The sequence below is a fragment of the Mustelus asterias genome, chromosome 1, assembly GCF_964213995.1.
Source record: "Mustelus asterias chromosome 1, sMusAst1.hap1.1, whole genome shotgun sequence".
NCBI classification, from domain to species: Eukaryota; Metazoa; Chordata; class Chondrichthyes; order Carcharhiniformes; family Triakidae; genus Mustelus; species Mustelus asterias.
In genome coordinates this window covers 82,326,630-82,342,699 of record NC_135801.1, presented here as the reverse complement: position 1 = coordinate 82,342,699, position 16,070 = coordinate 82,326,630, and the positions used below count along the sequence as shown (strand labels likewise).

General features: G+C 44.2%; 1 protein-coding gene across 1 annotated transcript in view; it reads left to right on the top strand.

Moving 5' to 3' along the window:
- LOC144495738 (sodium-dependent organic anion transporter-like) overlaps window positions 1-16,070 on the top strand; it is a 55,148-nt gene that overhangs the window by 28,163 nt on the left and 10,915 nt on the right. The window contains exon 3 of the mRNA XM_078216160.1: window positions 8,398-8,486. Coding sequence (XP_078072286.1) covers window positions 8,398-8,486 — 89 coding nt within the window. The remainder of the gene's footprint in view (window positions 1-8,397; window positions 8,487-16,070) is intronic.

Sequence of the window (16,070 nt, the reverse complement as noted above, 5' to 3'; positions counted from 1 at the left end):
GCCAGGCCATTTCAGAGGACGGTTTAACATTGCTGTGAATCTGGAGTCACATGTAGATCAGGCCAAGTAAGGATGGCAGATTTCTGACCCTAAAGGGCATTATTGAACCAGTTGGGTTTTTACGATAATCAATGACAGTTTCATGGTCTAAGATTAGCTTTCAGGTCCAGATTTCTTTCTTAATTTAATTAATTTAATCCGATCAGCCTCTATGGTGGGATTTGAACTCATGCACCCACAGCATTAGCCTGGGTCTCTGGATTACTAGAGCCAGTGACATCACCACTCTGCCACCCTCTCCCCTCAAAATCTCCTCTTCTCCAATGAGAAAACCTCTACTTTTCTATCCAATCTATCCACATAACTGAAATTCCTCCAGCCCTGGAGCTATTCTCATGAATGTTTTCTACACCCTCTCTAATGCCTACACATCCTTCCAAAAGTGTGGTAAGAACTTCGACAAGTAAAAGGAGAGTAGCAAAAGTAAATGTGAGGCCTTTGTAGGCTGAGACTTGAAAATGATACTTCAGAATAAGAAAATTTAAACAAATATTTTGGGTGGAATTTTCCCATCTCGCCCACCACAGGAATCATAGCGGGTGCGGGGGGGAACGGTCCATGCAAAGGTCTGTTGACCTTGTGCGGGATTTTCCAGTCTTGGGGCAAGCAAGGATGGAAATTCCCGCACAGAGAGTCTGTGTTCACCATAGACGAAGGTGATGCAACAAAGGTTTTTGCACAATCAGGGATCCTGTGGTTTGGATCATTTACTAGCCTGGATAGAGAGAGGATCAGTGAAAAGCTAGAAAACTGAGAGTTGAGATAAGATGATTTTCTGGTAGGCAGGCTGTAACATGTGGGTGCCTCTAGTGCTGGGATCTCAGCTGATAATCTATATTAACAGATTCAATCAGGGGACTGAGCATAATATATGTGATCTGCCAGGGGATTAGTGCCTTGCAAACCTCATCTCAAAGGGAAACTTCGCAAACTATCAGAACTGTTCCCTATTTTTTTACTATGAGAAGTTATGTGTACTGAAGTCAGAAGCCACAAATTCCAGTACACTATTGGAGATTTTAAGTAGCAAATTAAACCATTTAGTAACAAAAGAAAAAATAAACACAAAAGATTAGGGAGCGATTCTCCCATCCCGCTGCGTTGCTTTTGTAACGCAACGGGTTGGGAGACATTAGCGGCAGCCAATTTACGGGATTCACGCTGGGTGTCCGGGCCTCTGCGCATCTCCCAGCCTAAGTTTTTTTGCGTTGACGGAGCCATGCTGAAAATTAGCGTTACGGCGATTTGTATTCATCAGCATGTCATTAGTGGGTCTGTGACTAGAATCTCCACCCCGGCTAGCGTCTCCCCCCACTCTGGCATGACGTTATGTTGGAGGGGATTACAACTGCTGTAAAAACGTTAGGACCTGCGTAGCAGCGTTGAACAGGAGTAAGGAGGTAAAGTTTATGGAGCTGCAGCCCCTGGTCTTCAGGGGAAGTTGGAGGCAGGGCCTGGAAAATTTCTGTTTGCTGTGGGGAGGTCTCTGGAGAGCTGGAAGTGCTGTCCCCAGGCCCAGAGATGTTCCATGTAGTCTCTGTGGGGTGGGGTGGGGTGGGGTCCTTTGCTGAGTGCTTCTGTCTGCAGCCACTGGGCTGTCCCTTTGTTCTGGCAGTGGCGTGTGGTGAGGGACTGGACTGAGTACTGGGGTTTTAGGGAGGGTGGGGGGGGGGGGGGGGGGGGGTGCGGGAAGTGCACCATGTGTTGCTTGAGAACTCATCAGTTCAGGCAAAATAAACCAATGCAGAAGGAGGCCATTTGGCTCATCGCACCTGCATTGACAACAATGCTACCCAGGTCCTATCCCCTTAACCCACACATTTACCCTCTTATTCCCCCTGTCACTAAGGGGCAATTTAGCATGGCCAATCAACATAACCCGCATATCTTTGGAGTGTGGGGGGAAACCGGAGCTCCTGGAGGAAACTCATGCAAACATGTGGAGAACGTGCAAACTCCACACAGCCAGTCACCCAAGACCGGAATCAAACCTGGGTCCCTGGCGCTGTGAGGCAGCAGTGCTAACCACAGTGCCACCCATTCACAGCATTCTATTAGCGAGCCAAGCCCTGGAGCCCATCAGCATTAGCCCTCTGAGACAGGGCTTAGTTGTCGAGGCCCACGGCCACAGCCTGCTGTGTGCTCAGAATCCCAGTTGGTGGCTGCCCTTGAAGTGTCTGAGGATGGTTTGACATTGTAAGCACAGCACATGTACAGGTTTCAGAATGGGATGCACACTTGCCTTTGCTGCCCGAAGAAGGCCGTTTATTTTCATGTGGTACTGTTCTCCGGACTGAGGGGCCAGTATCCTGGCATTCACGGCAGCTGCCACTGCCTCCCATAACACGCTTGCTATGCGACCCCTTGGCGATGGCCCAGAGTGGGGTACAGCAGCTGGTGCCTCTCCTCCATTGCACTCAATAGGCGGGCCTGCGTACTTTCAGAAAATCTGGGACCACATTTCTTTGGGGCCATCTATCCTGCGTGACTGCCTGTGTGTCCATCATTGCAACTTATGTACAGCTCTGGCCTGTTAAGGGAGTCCAGGTGCAGTCAGTTTGGGCCAGTTAGGGGCCTGTTAATTAAATTTCATTGTGAATAATGTACAGGCACCCTGGTTTCAATAGAGGGTGAGCCATCTCCAAAGCTGCTGCTTGGAGTAGCTCAACAAGGCATTACAGGGGGTGTAATGCTCAAAGCTCTCACTCAACAAGGGGGAATGCTTGCAGGCAGTGGGTGTGCATAGCAGCACAGCGCTCTGTGTGTGAGGGGTCGGGGGAGGGGTGGCAGTGGTAAGGAATGGGGAGGCCAGGAGGCCAGTGATGTCCGTCCGGGTCAGTGGAGGATGGGGAGTCCAGCAAAGTCCGGGTCAGTGGAGGATGGGGAAGCCAGCAATGTCCGGGTCAGTGGGGGACGGGGAGGTCAGCGATGTCCGGGTCAGTGGGGGAAGGGGAGGTCAGCGATGTCCGGGTCAGTGGGGGAAGGGGAGGCCAGCAATTTTTCTTGTGGGAGGGGGAGGGGGGTGAGAGGCCAGTAATGTCCATGGGGGTGGAGGTGAGTGAGAGGCTAGCGATGAGGCCAGCGATGTCTGTGGGGGGCTGAGGCCAGCTAACTCAATGCTGAGAGGACTTGTTCAGCGATCTCCCAGAGATTGGCGAGTGTGCGTTAGCCGGCTCAGCACGCTGATTTAAGCCTCTCCAGCGGGAATAGGGGTGGAGGTCCCCTGGATTTTTTGTGTGATTCATGCTAATGCCCTCTGCAGTGCACAAAGTGTGGGAGTTCCATTTTGAAAACCCTGCTGGAAAAACAGCGAGACTTATTCCAGTTTTTACACAAATTTGGCACTTAGAATTCTTTTGGGAGAATCCCACCCCCCTGCACATCCCTGACTTAGTCTCACAGAACTTTCCCCAAAAAGTCTCGTACTTGGTCAGACTCACAAATAACAGTCCTTATAGATATTTAATCTATGAAAAAAATTCCAGTAATATTACTACAAGGCGCAGTACACTGTTGCTGTCGGGAAGGGGCACCAGTAGGGAGGGCTCCTTTCTCTCCCACTCAGCTATGGAAATTCAAGGCTTTAGAACAAAACCCTGCTTTCTGAAAAACAGCCACTTCCTTGGTTTGCTGGAAACTGCTCACTTTGCTTCTTTTCACAGCTCTCGTTCAGGACAGAGCTCACTCCAGAAGGTCATGGCACAGATCTAACAAGGACAGAAGGAGGGGATGAGGGGTTGCCAGGTTTCAGATTGAGGCTGCGAATCCCGGGGGGGGGTTCAGTAATTGTATTCAGCTCTTATTCCAACCCAAGCAAAAACACTGTTTATAGTTATCTTTACAGTGATGACTTGGGTCACAATGGCAAAAAACCTTGAACTGAAGACTGTAAACAATGTTTCACCGGGGGGAGGGGGGGAGGATTCCTTATTGTCAGTCCCCCTGTCCTCAATCGAGAGACCCAGCATTGGGGAGAGGAGGCTGCTGAAAGCCAATTTTCTGCCCTTGTCCCCCGACTCTCCTGTCCTCTCTCCATTGACCCCCATCCCGCTCTTATTCACCTGTGTCCTGTGATTTAGCGACGATCCCTGACAAAGTCCTTTGAGCATAGCTGGCAGCTGCCATCATTCCCCATTGGTGCTGTCAGCAAAAGAGATCTGTGGGCCAGTTAGAGGATGGCAGCTCTCAGGGTTGGGATTTCCACCCTTGGCTCCTTAATCCCAGTGAAGGCCCAACACTGGCCAATTAATTTGGTTGGGCCTCTCCACTGGAAGCAATGTGGGTTACCAACCAGTGAGGTCCCGCCGCATTAAATCCAGCCCGTGATTTTACTTGGACAATTTGTGTCAAGTAGTTATATTATTTGAAGCACTGAACTGGGACAGGCCTCGTGGCTGCCACTTCTTTGGTGATTTTCTTTCACGTGTTTTACATGAATTCCCTCTGCCCACTCCCCGTCCTTCCCCCCCGAGAAGGCTTAATTGCGGCCTCCTCTATTGTGCCTTACCATCAAAACCCTTCATAACTGTGCAAAGCTCTATTCAAATTCCCTCTATTCTTTTCTATCTTAAGGAGATCAATTAAGGAGGCCTGATTAATGAGTTGTGAAGGTTTGCCAGAACTTCCTGGCTGTTGTGCTGTATGTCTCTTTTTACAAAGCTTGTCATCCACATGTTTTTGTTCAAAAGGTGGCTGAGCTGGCCAAATATAACCACCAACAGCTTTAGAAAATTGGCACAGATCAAGCAGCAGATTCATAAATGGGTCCAAAGGACTCAAAATGTTAACTGTGTTTCTCTCTCCACACATGCTGCCAGACCCACTGTGCTTATCCAGTTTTTGTCTTTTTATTTCAGATTTCATTCTGTATTTTGCTTTGATGAATAAAACGTGTTGGGCACTTAGAGAGCACTCGATTATTATCCCTCCCCAGAGTAATCTTCAGTGATTCCACAAAAATGTTCGAGGGACTAGATAATTGATTTGGCTTCAGCTGGTGTATTGTGTCTAATTCTAGACACTTTAGGAAGGATGTCAAGGCCTTGGAGAGAATATTTACTAGAATGGTACCATAGACGAGGAATTTCAGCTACATGGAGATACCGGGGAAGGTGTGGTTCTTCTCCTTATAGTATACAGAAAGTTAGTGGGAATTTAAAAGAGTTATTCAAAATTATGAAATGTTGTGATGGAATAGATAAAGAAAAACAATGAGAGGAGGGTTGGATTGGTAATCAATGGATACAGATTTAAGGTCATTTACACACGAACCAGAGGAAAGATCATTCTTTTCACGCAGTGAGTGACTTATGATCTGGGAAACGTTGCCTGAAAGGGTGGTGGAAGCAGATTCATTGGCCATTTTCAAAGGGACTTGGATTTATACTTATAAAGCAAAAAAAATGAAGGGATTTGGGGAAAGGGGGGATTGCTCTTTCAAAAAGCTGACACTGTTGTAATGGGCTGATGGGCTGAATGGCCTCTTTCTGTGTTATAAGATTCTATGACCTGGATTTTCTGGTGGGCAGCATCGCAGGCAGAGCAGGAAAATTTGGAGAGTGGCTAAAAGTCAATTTTCCTATCCCACCCATGGTGCTGCCCACTGTTGGTGGGACTGGGTACAGAACTGGCTTAGCCATAGAAGACAGAGGGTAGCAGTGGAGGGGTCTTTTTCCGGTTGGAGGTCTGCGACAAGTGGTGTTCCGCAGGGCTCTGTACTGGGACCTCTGCTGTTTGTGATATATACAAATGATTTGGAAGAAGATGTAACTGGTCTGATTAGTAAGTTTGCAGATGACACAAAGATTACTGGAGTTGCGGATAGTGATGAACATTGTCAGAGAATACAGCAGGATATAGATCGGCTGGAAAATTGGGCGGAGAAATGGCAGATGGAATTTAATCCAGATAAATGCGAAGTGATGCATTTTGGTAGATATAATGCAGGGGGGAGCTATACAATAAATGGCAGAACCATCAGGAGTATAGACACACAGAGGGATCTGGGTGTGCAAGTCCACAGATCCCTAAAGATGGCAGCATAGGTGGAAAAGGTGGTGAAGAAGGCATATGGCATGCTTGCCTTTATTGGACGGGGCATAGAGTATAAAAGTTGGCATATGATGTTGCAGTTATATAGAATGTTGGTTAGGCCACATTTGGAATACTGCGTCCAGTTCTGGTCGCCACACTACCAGAAGGACGTGGAGGCTTTGGAGAGAGTGCAGAGAAGGTTTACCAGGATGTTGCCTGGTATGGAGGGTCTTAGCTATGAGGAGAGATTGAGTAAACTAGGGTTGTTCTCCCTGGAAAGACGGAGGTTGAGGGGCGACCTAATAGAAGTTTATAAAATTATGAAGGGCATAGATAGGGTGAACAGTTGGAAGCTTTTTCCCAGGTCAGAAATGACAAACACAAGGGGTCACAAGTTCAAGGTAAGGGGCGCAAGGTTCAATACAGATATGCGGGGGATGTATTTTACACAGAGGGTGGTGGGGGCCTGGAATGCACTACCAAGCAAGGTGGTTGAGGCAGAAACGCTAGGATCATTTAAGACTTATCTAGATTGCCACATGAACAGACTGGGAATAGAGGGATACAAACGGATGGTCTAGTTAGGAACACATGATCGGTGCAGGCTTGGAGGGCCGAAGGGCCTGTTCCTGTGCTGCATTGTTCTTTGTTCTTTGACTGGGAAATTCCGTCCTCTGATTCAAAAATAAATGGAGGGTACTGCACTGGGGTTTGCCATTGCACGTCACCGATGTGAGAACTAGGCTGCTGTATAGTTTTGGCACAACTCCACTGCCTTTCTCTGCAGCTAAATGATTATTGTGACATTAAAGAAGATGGAAAATTTGTAACAAGATAATACTTAGCAAACATATTTTCACTCGTTTCTCCCGCAAGATTCAGGTTTATTTTGTAGCTTTGCAACCCTTAGTGCTGAATGTTAGGCAATAGATTTTGCTGTGCTTGGCTGAGAGTTGAACTATTTTGACAGTCCAAATTGCTTCCATATGCTGAAAACATAAACAAAAAGATTTCTCCAATCAAATGTAATTCTACAAATTCATAAACATGCTTTTGATAATAAATCTTTTAGCTCACATATTGAGTCCAGATAATTAGTGCACAGCCCAATACTAGTCGCATGATGAATCCAGCATTTAACCCTGAGTAAACAAAGGCAGGCGTGCAGGGTACGATGCAGTGCTCCTTCCACCCAATTTAAAGAATCTGTACTGATTTGGTCGCCCACCATCCTGATTGTTATTACTTCATGATTTCTATACCTCATCAGCCTCTGACGTTCCTCTTTCAGCTTCTGATTTTTCTACCACAACCTTCGTTGATTGTAGGGCCACAGTGAGATGTGATTAAAAACACTGCTTTTTGTAAACAAAGAAATCATGTTGCATTACAATCAGAAAACGTCAATTCAAAGTTCTAAGCCTGAAAAGTTATTTGCTCCTAATTACAGAAATTTGGTTCACGTTTTGATATTGGCAGTTTTTTTTCACATTGAATTGTTGATACTTGGAACGCTATCCCTGATTTTGTTGAAAGTGTAGTTACTTTTAGAAGACTTTTCAGAAACATTGATTTCTCTAATATCTGATGTTATTATCGCTGTTTTTGTTTTTAATACTGTGCCTTTGTGCTTTGCGCTGTATGGCAATGAAGATAAATTAAAAAATAAAGACTGGGGGAAAGAAAGTGAAACCCTGGTAAGTGATACTCCAAATAGGAACTGCTACCTGGAAGGGGTGAGAGGGGAAAGGTACAAAACTGGCCATAAAGGGCTATGGCCTGTTCAGTGATGCATGAAAGGTGCTATATAAATGTAAGTCTTTCTTGCTTTAAGTCACCTGTGAATGAACTTATTTGCCCCTGAGTTGCCACTGGCAATGTTTGGCAGGTAAAGTACTAATCTTGGGAGACTTATGCTGAAACTGTGAGGGTAGTGACCTCTTCTCACTGCCCTTGAACATTAGGAGCACCCCAACTTCTGTCTGATGGTTATGGAATTTAAGAGACAGGTGAATATTTCTGTACAGTGATCAGAAACTGTGGGGGAACAGAAGGTTTTGTCAGAACCTGATAGAAGGAAATTGCTAATTTGGGTTCGCACAAAAATCCTTCAGTATTGCAGAATTATACATACATCTATTTATATACAAGATTAAGGATATGAGACAAATAAAAAAGAAAATGGAACAAAATATGTAATCAACTTCCAGGACATGTGAATCTAGAATTAAATGTTAAAACAAATTTAAAAGATACTTCCAGTTTACGAGTTACATTAAAATGTTATTTTTGTTTCTGGAATAGGTGTATCATTATTTGGTTTGATCATCCCAATATTATTTGGAATTTTTGTGGCAAGGAAGTGGCCAAAGCAATCGAAATTAATTCTGAAAGTAAGTTAGCATTTTTCTTCTGTTTGTCTAAGTATGTCAAACCCTCTTTACCGAACTATGGAACAAGTATTAATTGATATTATGGTCTGTAGACAAAATTTTCCAATATTAACTCTAAGTGCTGGTTCTGGTGAGAAAACCGGTGTGGAGATCCCTGGCTGCACAGCCAGGATTTCTCACCAGATAATGCAGCACTTAGAAGAAAACAAGTGCTGTCAGTATCCCTGAGACCATAATGCTGGTGGGGCAGAACGGGGTGGGGCCTGATAGAGCTGGCAATGCTAAAAAAAAACTTTTCCCCCACCCATGGGTATGTGGGGACCCCACACACACACATACACACACATACACACATACACAGGGGCAAACCCTCCACACATAAGGAGAACCCCCCTCCCACTCCCCATGGAGCTCCCCAGAGGCGGCCCCTTCATACTGACCTCTGGCAGGGCTGTGTTAGGGGGCAGTGCCAAAGGGTTGTGCCAGGGTGCAGTACCAGGGCACCGACTGAGTATGTCCCTCTCGCCCCTGGGCTATACTTACCTGTGCACTCCTGGTGGGTTCTCTTTGATTGCTTCACATTCTTAAATACCTGTTGTAAACCTCGCCGGGGAATTCTAAATGTGGGGGCAACATTATAGCGGGGAAGCCCACTAATCATACTAAAGTTTATTAAAATGTAGTGAAATGATGTTCCTGCCCTTGCTGGACAGAAACCTCATTACACCACCAGTGAGGGGTGGATAAAATCAGAAAAAAAATCTTGTCAGTTGCAACCTCCGTATTTCTTCTTCACAAAATACCTCTTTCCTAACTTTCTGTCATCTGCAAATTTAGCTACCATGTCTTCACTCTCCTCATCTAAGTCAATAGTATGAATGACAAAAAGTTGCGGCCCCAGCACAGACACCTGTGGGACTCCACTAGTCACATCCTGCCAATCAGACAAAGACCCAGTTATGCATATTCTCTGTTTCCTGCCAGCCAGCCAAGCCAGGTCAATATGTTACCCCCTCCACCATGAGCTCTTACCTTTTGCAATAATCTTTGACGTGGCACCTCAGCAAATGCTTTCTGGAAATCAAAGTACAATACATCTTCAAGCTCCCCTTTATTCACAGCACATGTTACTCTTTCAAAGAACTATAGTAAATTGGTTAAACATGATCTCCCTTCATAAAACCATGCTGAATCTTCCCGATTACCTTGAGCTGGTCTACACGCCCAGCTATATTTTTTTCAATGATCAATCCTGACACTTTCCCCACAACAGATGTCAAGCTAACTGGCCTGTAAATTAATGTTTTGTACCTCCATCACTTCTTAAATAGAGGGGTTATATTTGCTCATTTCCAGTCTTGGTACCAAGTCAATAGCTTTAAGTTTTTCCATGGCTGTCTCTTCCCTTCTATTATATGAGGGGTTGAGGAGAGGTGAAAAACATATCTGCCCAGCCCCCACACCACCCATTCCCCAGACCTCATTCAGTGTAATCAGCCAAATGTGCCCCAAATGCAGTTTTATTGCACAGCTGGCAAACTCTCATCATTCTGACCTGGGGGAGCAACCAGTTTCTGCCTTAAACTGGAAGCAGTGTTATTTGCAATAGCAGGAATGTATTAAGAACACCCAGGTCCCTTCTTATAGCCCTTCAGAGGTGTGAATGGATGTGCATTTTGTTAGATGAATTGGACAAAGTTTTTTAATGTTGTCATTGTCCGCAGAGTTCCAGGAACGACTGAAGATACAATCTGTGCCTTCCTGTAGAATGCTCATGCATGTAATCCCAAGGCTGAGTTGCTGTAAAATTGTGGGCACTGTGATTTAATGATCATTAGTCCTGGCAGGAAGACTAAGGCTCCGGACCACAAGTGCAATTTGGGAAAATGTATGAAGTAATGATCTGACAAAGCAACCATTGGAACGCTGTGAATGAGAGGAAATATCTCTATCTTTAAGTAAACCTTTTAACCCTTTCATAGGGACAGCATTTCAAACTTTTTCCCTGAGCAATGTTGTGCTTTAATTTAGATCATGTTTTGCATTCATGATTGTGAGAATTAGTTTGCAATAATAATAGTTTGCAGTAATTGATACCAATTACTGAACATTGTTTTCACCATAACACCATAAGAAATAGGAACAGGAGCAGGCCATTCAGCCCTATGAACCTGCTCTGCCATTTAATAAGATCATGGATGATCTAACACTTACAAATCCACTTTCCCACCTTCTCCCTGTAACCCTTAATTCCCCTACTGATTAAAAACCTATCAATCTCAGCCATAAAAATGTTCATGGATTTGACCTCCACAGTTTCCTGAGGTAAAGAGTTCCAAAGATTTATCACTCTTTGAAAGAAGGAATTCCTCTTTAAACCCATTTTAGATGAGCACCCCCTTATTCTGCAACAATGCCTCAGGTCCTATACTTTCCCATCAGTGAAAACATCCTCTCAACATTGGCCCTGTCACCAACAATAAAATTCACAGCAACAATTAACAGACTCCAGATAAATGTAAAATGAGGAAAATTAGAAAATTAAGGAAACACTATGTAGTAGGTGTAGACACATGAGATCATGATGATGTTGCTGTAAAAGAGGTCACATGGCGGGAGAGTGAGAGTTAGCCGAGTGTGGGCAGAGCACAGGTGTTATAAATAGTTGTTCGGCTCAGGAATTAACAACCTTTTTTGGAAGTCCTTCTTGTTGATGATTTAGGAACCCACAACTTTCTACATAGTATCAGAAGTTGGCAATATGGCACAAGGACTTTGTTGACCCACTCTACTTGGTGAAAATATTGCTGACACCTCAGCAGCTTGAATGCTCTCAAGCAATTGCTGTAAACTTTTTCATGACTAAGGGCATAATCTCAGATTTGAAAAATTCAATCCTAAAAGAAGTTCAATTCCCCTCATGGGACATTCAGTCATTAAAACACATGGGGTAGAATTTTCCCATCCCGCCTGCCATGGGAATCCCACGGGTGGGACACGGACCATGCAAAGATCAGTTAGCCTTGGACGCTCATGGGAGTAAATCCAGTTGTCCTAGAGAGTGCATTTCGCACTATCACCAGAACCAAGGTTAATACTAAGTTCCATGTGGAATTATTTTGCTTTACAGTTTTCTGAATAAAGGATTTTAAAGTACGATTCATCTTTTCTATTATTCCACTTGATCAATGATGATAGGCAATATGAAACTTAGGATTGATTCAAAATAAGGTCATGATATCTTTCATTACTTGAGCAGTAAAATGAGCACTTTGATCTGATTCACTACTATGTGGAAGTCCCCATCTAGTAAATGCTGTTGTACCAGAATATTAGCTGCCACTTTAGCTGTATTATTTTGGGTACGGAATGCACCAACGCATTTACTAAAAGTGTGAATTATTACTAGGATATATTTATATCCTCCCTGACATGGTGGTAAAGGACCAATATAATGTATCTGTAAATTATTCTATGGTCCTTCAATTGGTCTTGTGTGCCTCAATCCCCCCTTTCTTGCATACCTATCGGGGTTATTTTGAGCACAGGCGAAACAATTATCCACATAACGCTTTACATCCTTAGGCCACCAACATAGCCCTTCAATTCGCTCAGCAATTGTTTCTGCTCCCTGATGACCCTGAACATCATGACATTGATAAATGATTTGATTATGATCTTGAGTTGGCACAACATACCTGTCCATTTTTAAGAACAAGTCCATCCTGAAGGTGCAATTTACCTTTCCAATTACCATAAGAAACAGGATATGCTCCATCCTGTAACTGTTTTCACTCATCATCACTGTGCTGAGAGTGTTTGAGATCTTCCACTTTAACCTGACTAACAGTAATAGCATCTTTTGGATTTGCGCATCCATTGAAGGCTGCCATGGTTCTCCTTCTTGGGTACCCTGTTTTGCCAATTCATCTGCTCAAGAATTCCTAATTAGAGAAGATATGTGATGTGCCTTAACCTTAATCATCTCACATTCCCATTCTTGGGCAATTTGGAAAATATATTTTAATAAAGGTGCAGTTGGTAGAGATTTTCCATCTGCTGAGACAAAACCCCTCACTTCCAACAATGGCAGGAAGTCAGTTAAACTATTGCAGACATAGATACTGTTGGAATATATATCTGCTGATGGTGGAAACTTATCAGGGTGATTAATCACAAAAGCCACAGTTGCCAATTCAGCTGCTTGAGCACTCATTCCATGAGGTAATTTTAAAGCTAACTCAACAAAAGTGTCCCTCAGTGATCTTCTACATATATTCCACATCCTGTCATTCAATTGCCATCTTGCACCATAGAGGATCCATCAACAAAAATATTCAAAGGCCATTTTGTGGCTCCCCTCTGTACAGGTATATCAGATACATATCCAGATCTAGCAGATTTTAGGGGTTCTCTCCCCTGTTGTATTGGAACAAATGGTTCCTTGGGATCATTTGTTGCTACAAATTGACACTCATGAGTCTCACTGCTGTAATTTAGATTGTGAGCTCAGAAAGTGGCCGATTTAGTCCGTTTAACTGTAATATCTCGACCCTGAAGCATTACAATCCAACATGCTATGCAAATTTGACCGACTACCATTTTTAATTTGTCCACCTAACAACAACTAAATGGGAGTATGTTCTGTCAGTATGGTCAAAGGATGAAGTCCAACTATATGGAAAAATGCTGTACCATCCAGAAAATTGTAAAGATGTCTATCACACATTGTAAATACTTGTTCTACTGGGGTCAAAAGCCTGGTGACATAGCTACAGGTCCGAGTCTCCCAGAGCCTTCTTACCCTCCACAGACCAGGCAGATCATAAGAAAGACATAGACATTATGGCAAGAGGTGCTGTCCTCTTGTCAAATTCAGTAACACAAACAGGCCTTACAGGTGGACATCATAGGCAGGCAACTACACAACATCCTCATGAGGAGCTGGCCTGGATCCTGAAGGGAGCGTCCCCAGGAGTTCTGCACATTCTTCACAATCGGAGATGAACTGTCCGTACAGGATGGACTAATACTGCATGGCCAGCAATTCATCATCCCTACTGCCCTCCAGAGGTACTGCACCCAACAACTGCGCCAAAGGCATTCTGGGTGGAAGCAACCCAATACAGGGCCAAGGAATGTACACAGACATGGAAAGGGAAATGCACTCAAGCTGTGTCAGGCAAAGGAATGCACGTGGTCCCAAACTTCCAATGGGCATTCACAGCAGCTGACATCTTCGAGTGGAATGTTAAACAATATTTAATCTTAGTTGATTCATATTCTGGATGAATATCCTCAACTATATGCCAACATGACAAGTAACACTGTCATCATCAAGCTCAAGAGACACTTTGGTGTGCAAATCAGCCCACAGAGACTCATGACAGACAATGCTCGCCAATTTGTCTCTGCAGAATTCCACAACTTTGCACATACACGGGACTTTGAGCATGTCATGAGCAGTCTCTATATCCACAGTTAAACAGTTTGGTGGAACGGGCGATTTGCCCAGCCACACATCTGCTAACAGACTGTGTCCAGGATCACACAGACTAGCATGCTGCACTCTTCAGCCTGTGAAATCTACCAGGACAGGGCTTGATCTTGTCAGCACAATGACTTTATTTCAGGAGCACCAGAACCGTGATCGCTACTGCCCAGGTTCTGCTTCAGCCTAAACTGGAAACCAACATGAATGATGCCCTCCTGCAACACAGATTGAAAAGCAAAATGCACAAATGGTCAGGATTCAGACTGCACGTGGCCATGACCAGTTGGCAGTAGTACACAGTAATGCCCTGCAACCTACCTGTTACATGGCCGCCTCAGATGGTACCCACTATTTACGCAATAGCCGTCACCTTCTGCAAGTAGCAGAACCAGCACCAACAGATAACACGTGGCGGGAGCATGGGCAGAGGACAAGTGTTGTATTCAGATTCCAGCACCTGCAGTATTTTGCCTTTATGTTTTATACAGCCGTCGAGCTCAGGAATAAACTACCTTGTTGTTGGTGATTTAGGGAACCCACGACTTTCTCCAGTGGCTAAGTGCAGAGTTCACGAAAATGGGTTCATGATTTGTTAAAAATAAACCAGCGAGCAGCAAAGTTCTGTAACAAATACATAGTCAGCACGACAATGTTTTCATTTCTCTTGCTCACATGTAACACAAGTGAAATATTCCGTCGCTGACATGATGGTTTAATGGACAGCAGTGAAGATTAGTTTAAATGTTCGCACGACTGCACAAATTGAAATAAAAAGAGAAAATGCTGGAAATACTCAGGCCAATGATTGATGGTTGTGCTGATGGTACAGGGTCTACAGAATAGAGATTTCAGGAGCAAGAGATGCAGAGGAACGTAAGGGAGAATGTTTTTACACAGTACGTGGTAATTACTCAGAATTCACTGCCCACTAGGCTGATTGAAGCAGAGACTATCAATGATTCCAAAAGGAAATTGGATGTGCTGTTGAAGGAAATAAACTTTTAAGCAAGGGAATGGGATCGCTCAGTGGAGAGCCGGCATAGACCTGATGGACCAAGTGGCCTCCTTCTGTCCTGTAAATTACTCTTATGACACTACGATGACCTTTCATCAGAACTGGAATCATCAATATAAAACATTCACTCTATTTCACTCTCCACGGATGTCGCATGACCTGCTGAGTATTTCCAGCATTTTCTGTTTTTGTTATAGCAGTATTTTGCTTTTGTATTGGGAAATTAGATTTTTTTCACATGAAGTACACAGCACAATATTAATAATAACCACCATGAACATGTTCAGTGAAGTACATCAGCATGCATTTAGCTTGGATTCTCTCCATAACGTTCCCCTAGAGTGTCATCATAATCTGGGTGAAATCAATTTAAATAGCATTAAAAATTACAGAAGGTTAAATGTAAGTCAGCTGCAGCAATAAACATTTTTCACGAGAGTATCAACACCTTTGATGCTGGTTCAAAGGTTAATCCACACGAAGCAGAACTCACCCAAAAACTGGCCATTCCGTCAGGTTGGGATGATGAGAGTTTGCTCAATAAATTCTATTTGGAGCACAGTTAGCCGATCACACTGACTGGATCTCATAACATTGAGATCCCAGCAAGGTGCGGAGCTACTGTTTGTAATTGGCTGCAGCCAGAGGCAGGGATAAGGAGGAAGAGGGAGGTGGAATGTCTCCATGGGGTATAGCTGGTGAAGGGCAGCCTACGCATGACGCCAAATCTCTGTGAATGGTTATGGCTGACAAAGGATCATGTGATTAATCTTTCCATGCTGCCATGGCAATGGTCTCCCTGTCAAGTTCTGAGGATAGTGGAGATAGCGTAAAAATGTTCACTTGTGGCTTCTTGCACATGGCTCTTATTACCATGGTCAGAGAGCAATATCTCCATATGCATTCATGTATAAACAGGAGGAACACCCATCTCTGGTCCTCCAGGTTGCCCTTTACCTGGAGGGGTGGGGTGGGGATGCCATGCCTAGATAGAGACAAGGTGAAGGACTTAGCACCTGCCTGCTGGTTTTGAGATGGCGAGAAACCTGTAAAGGAAATGCTCATTAAATGTATC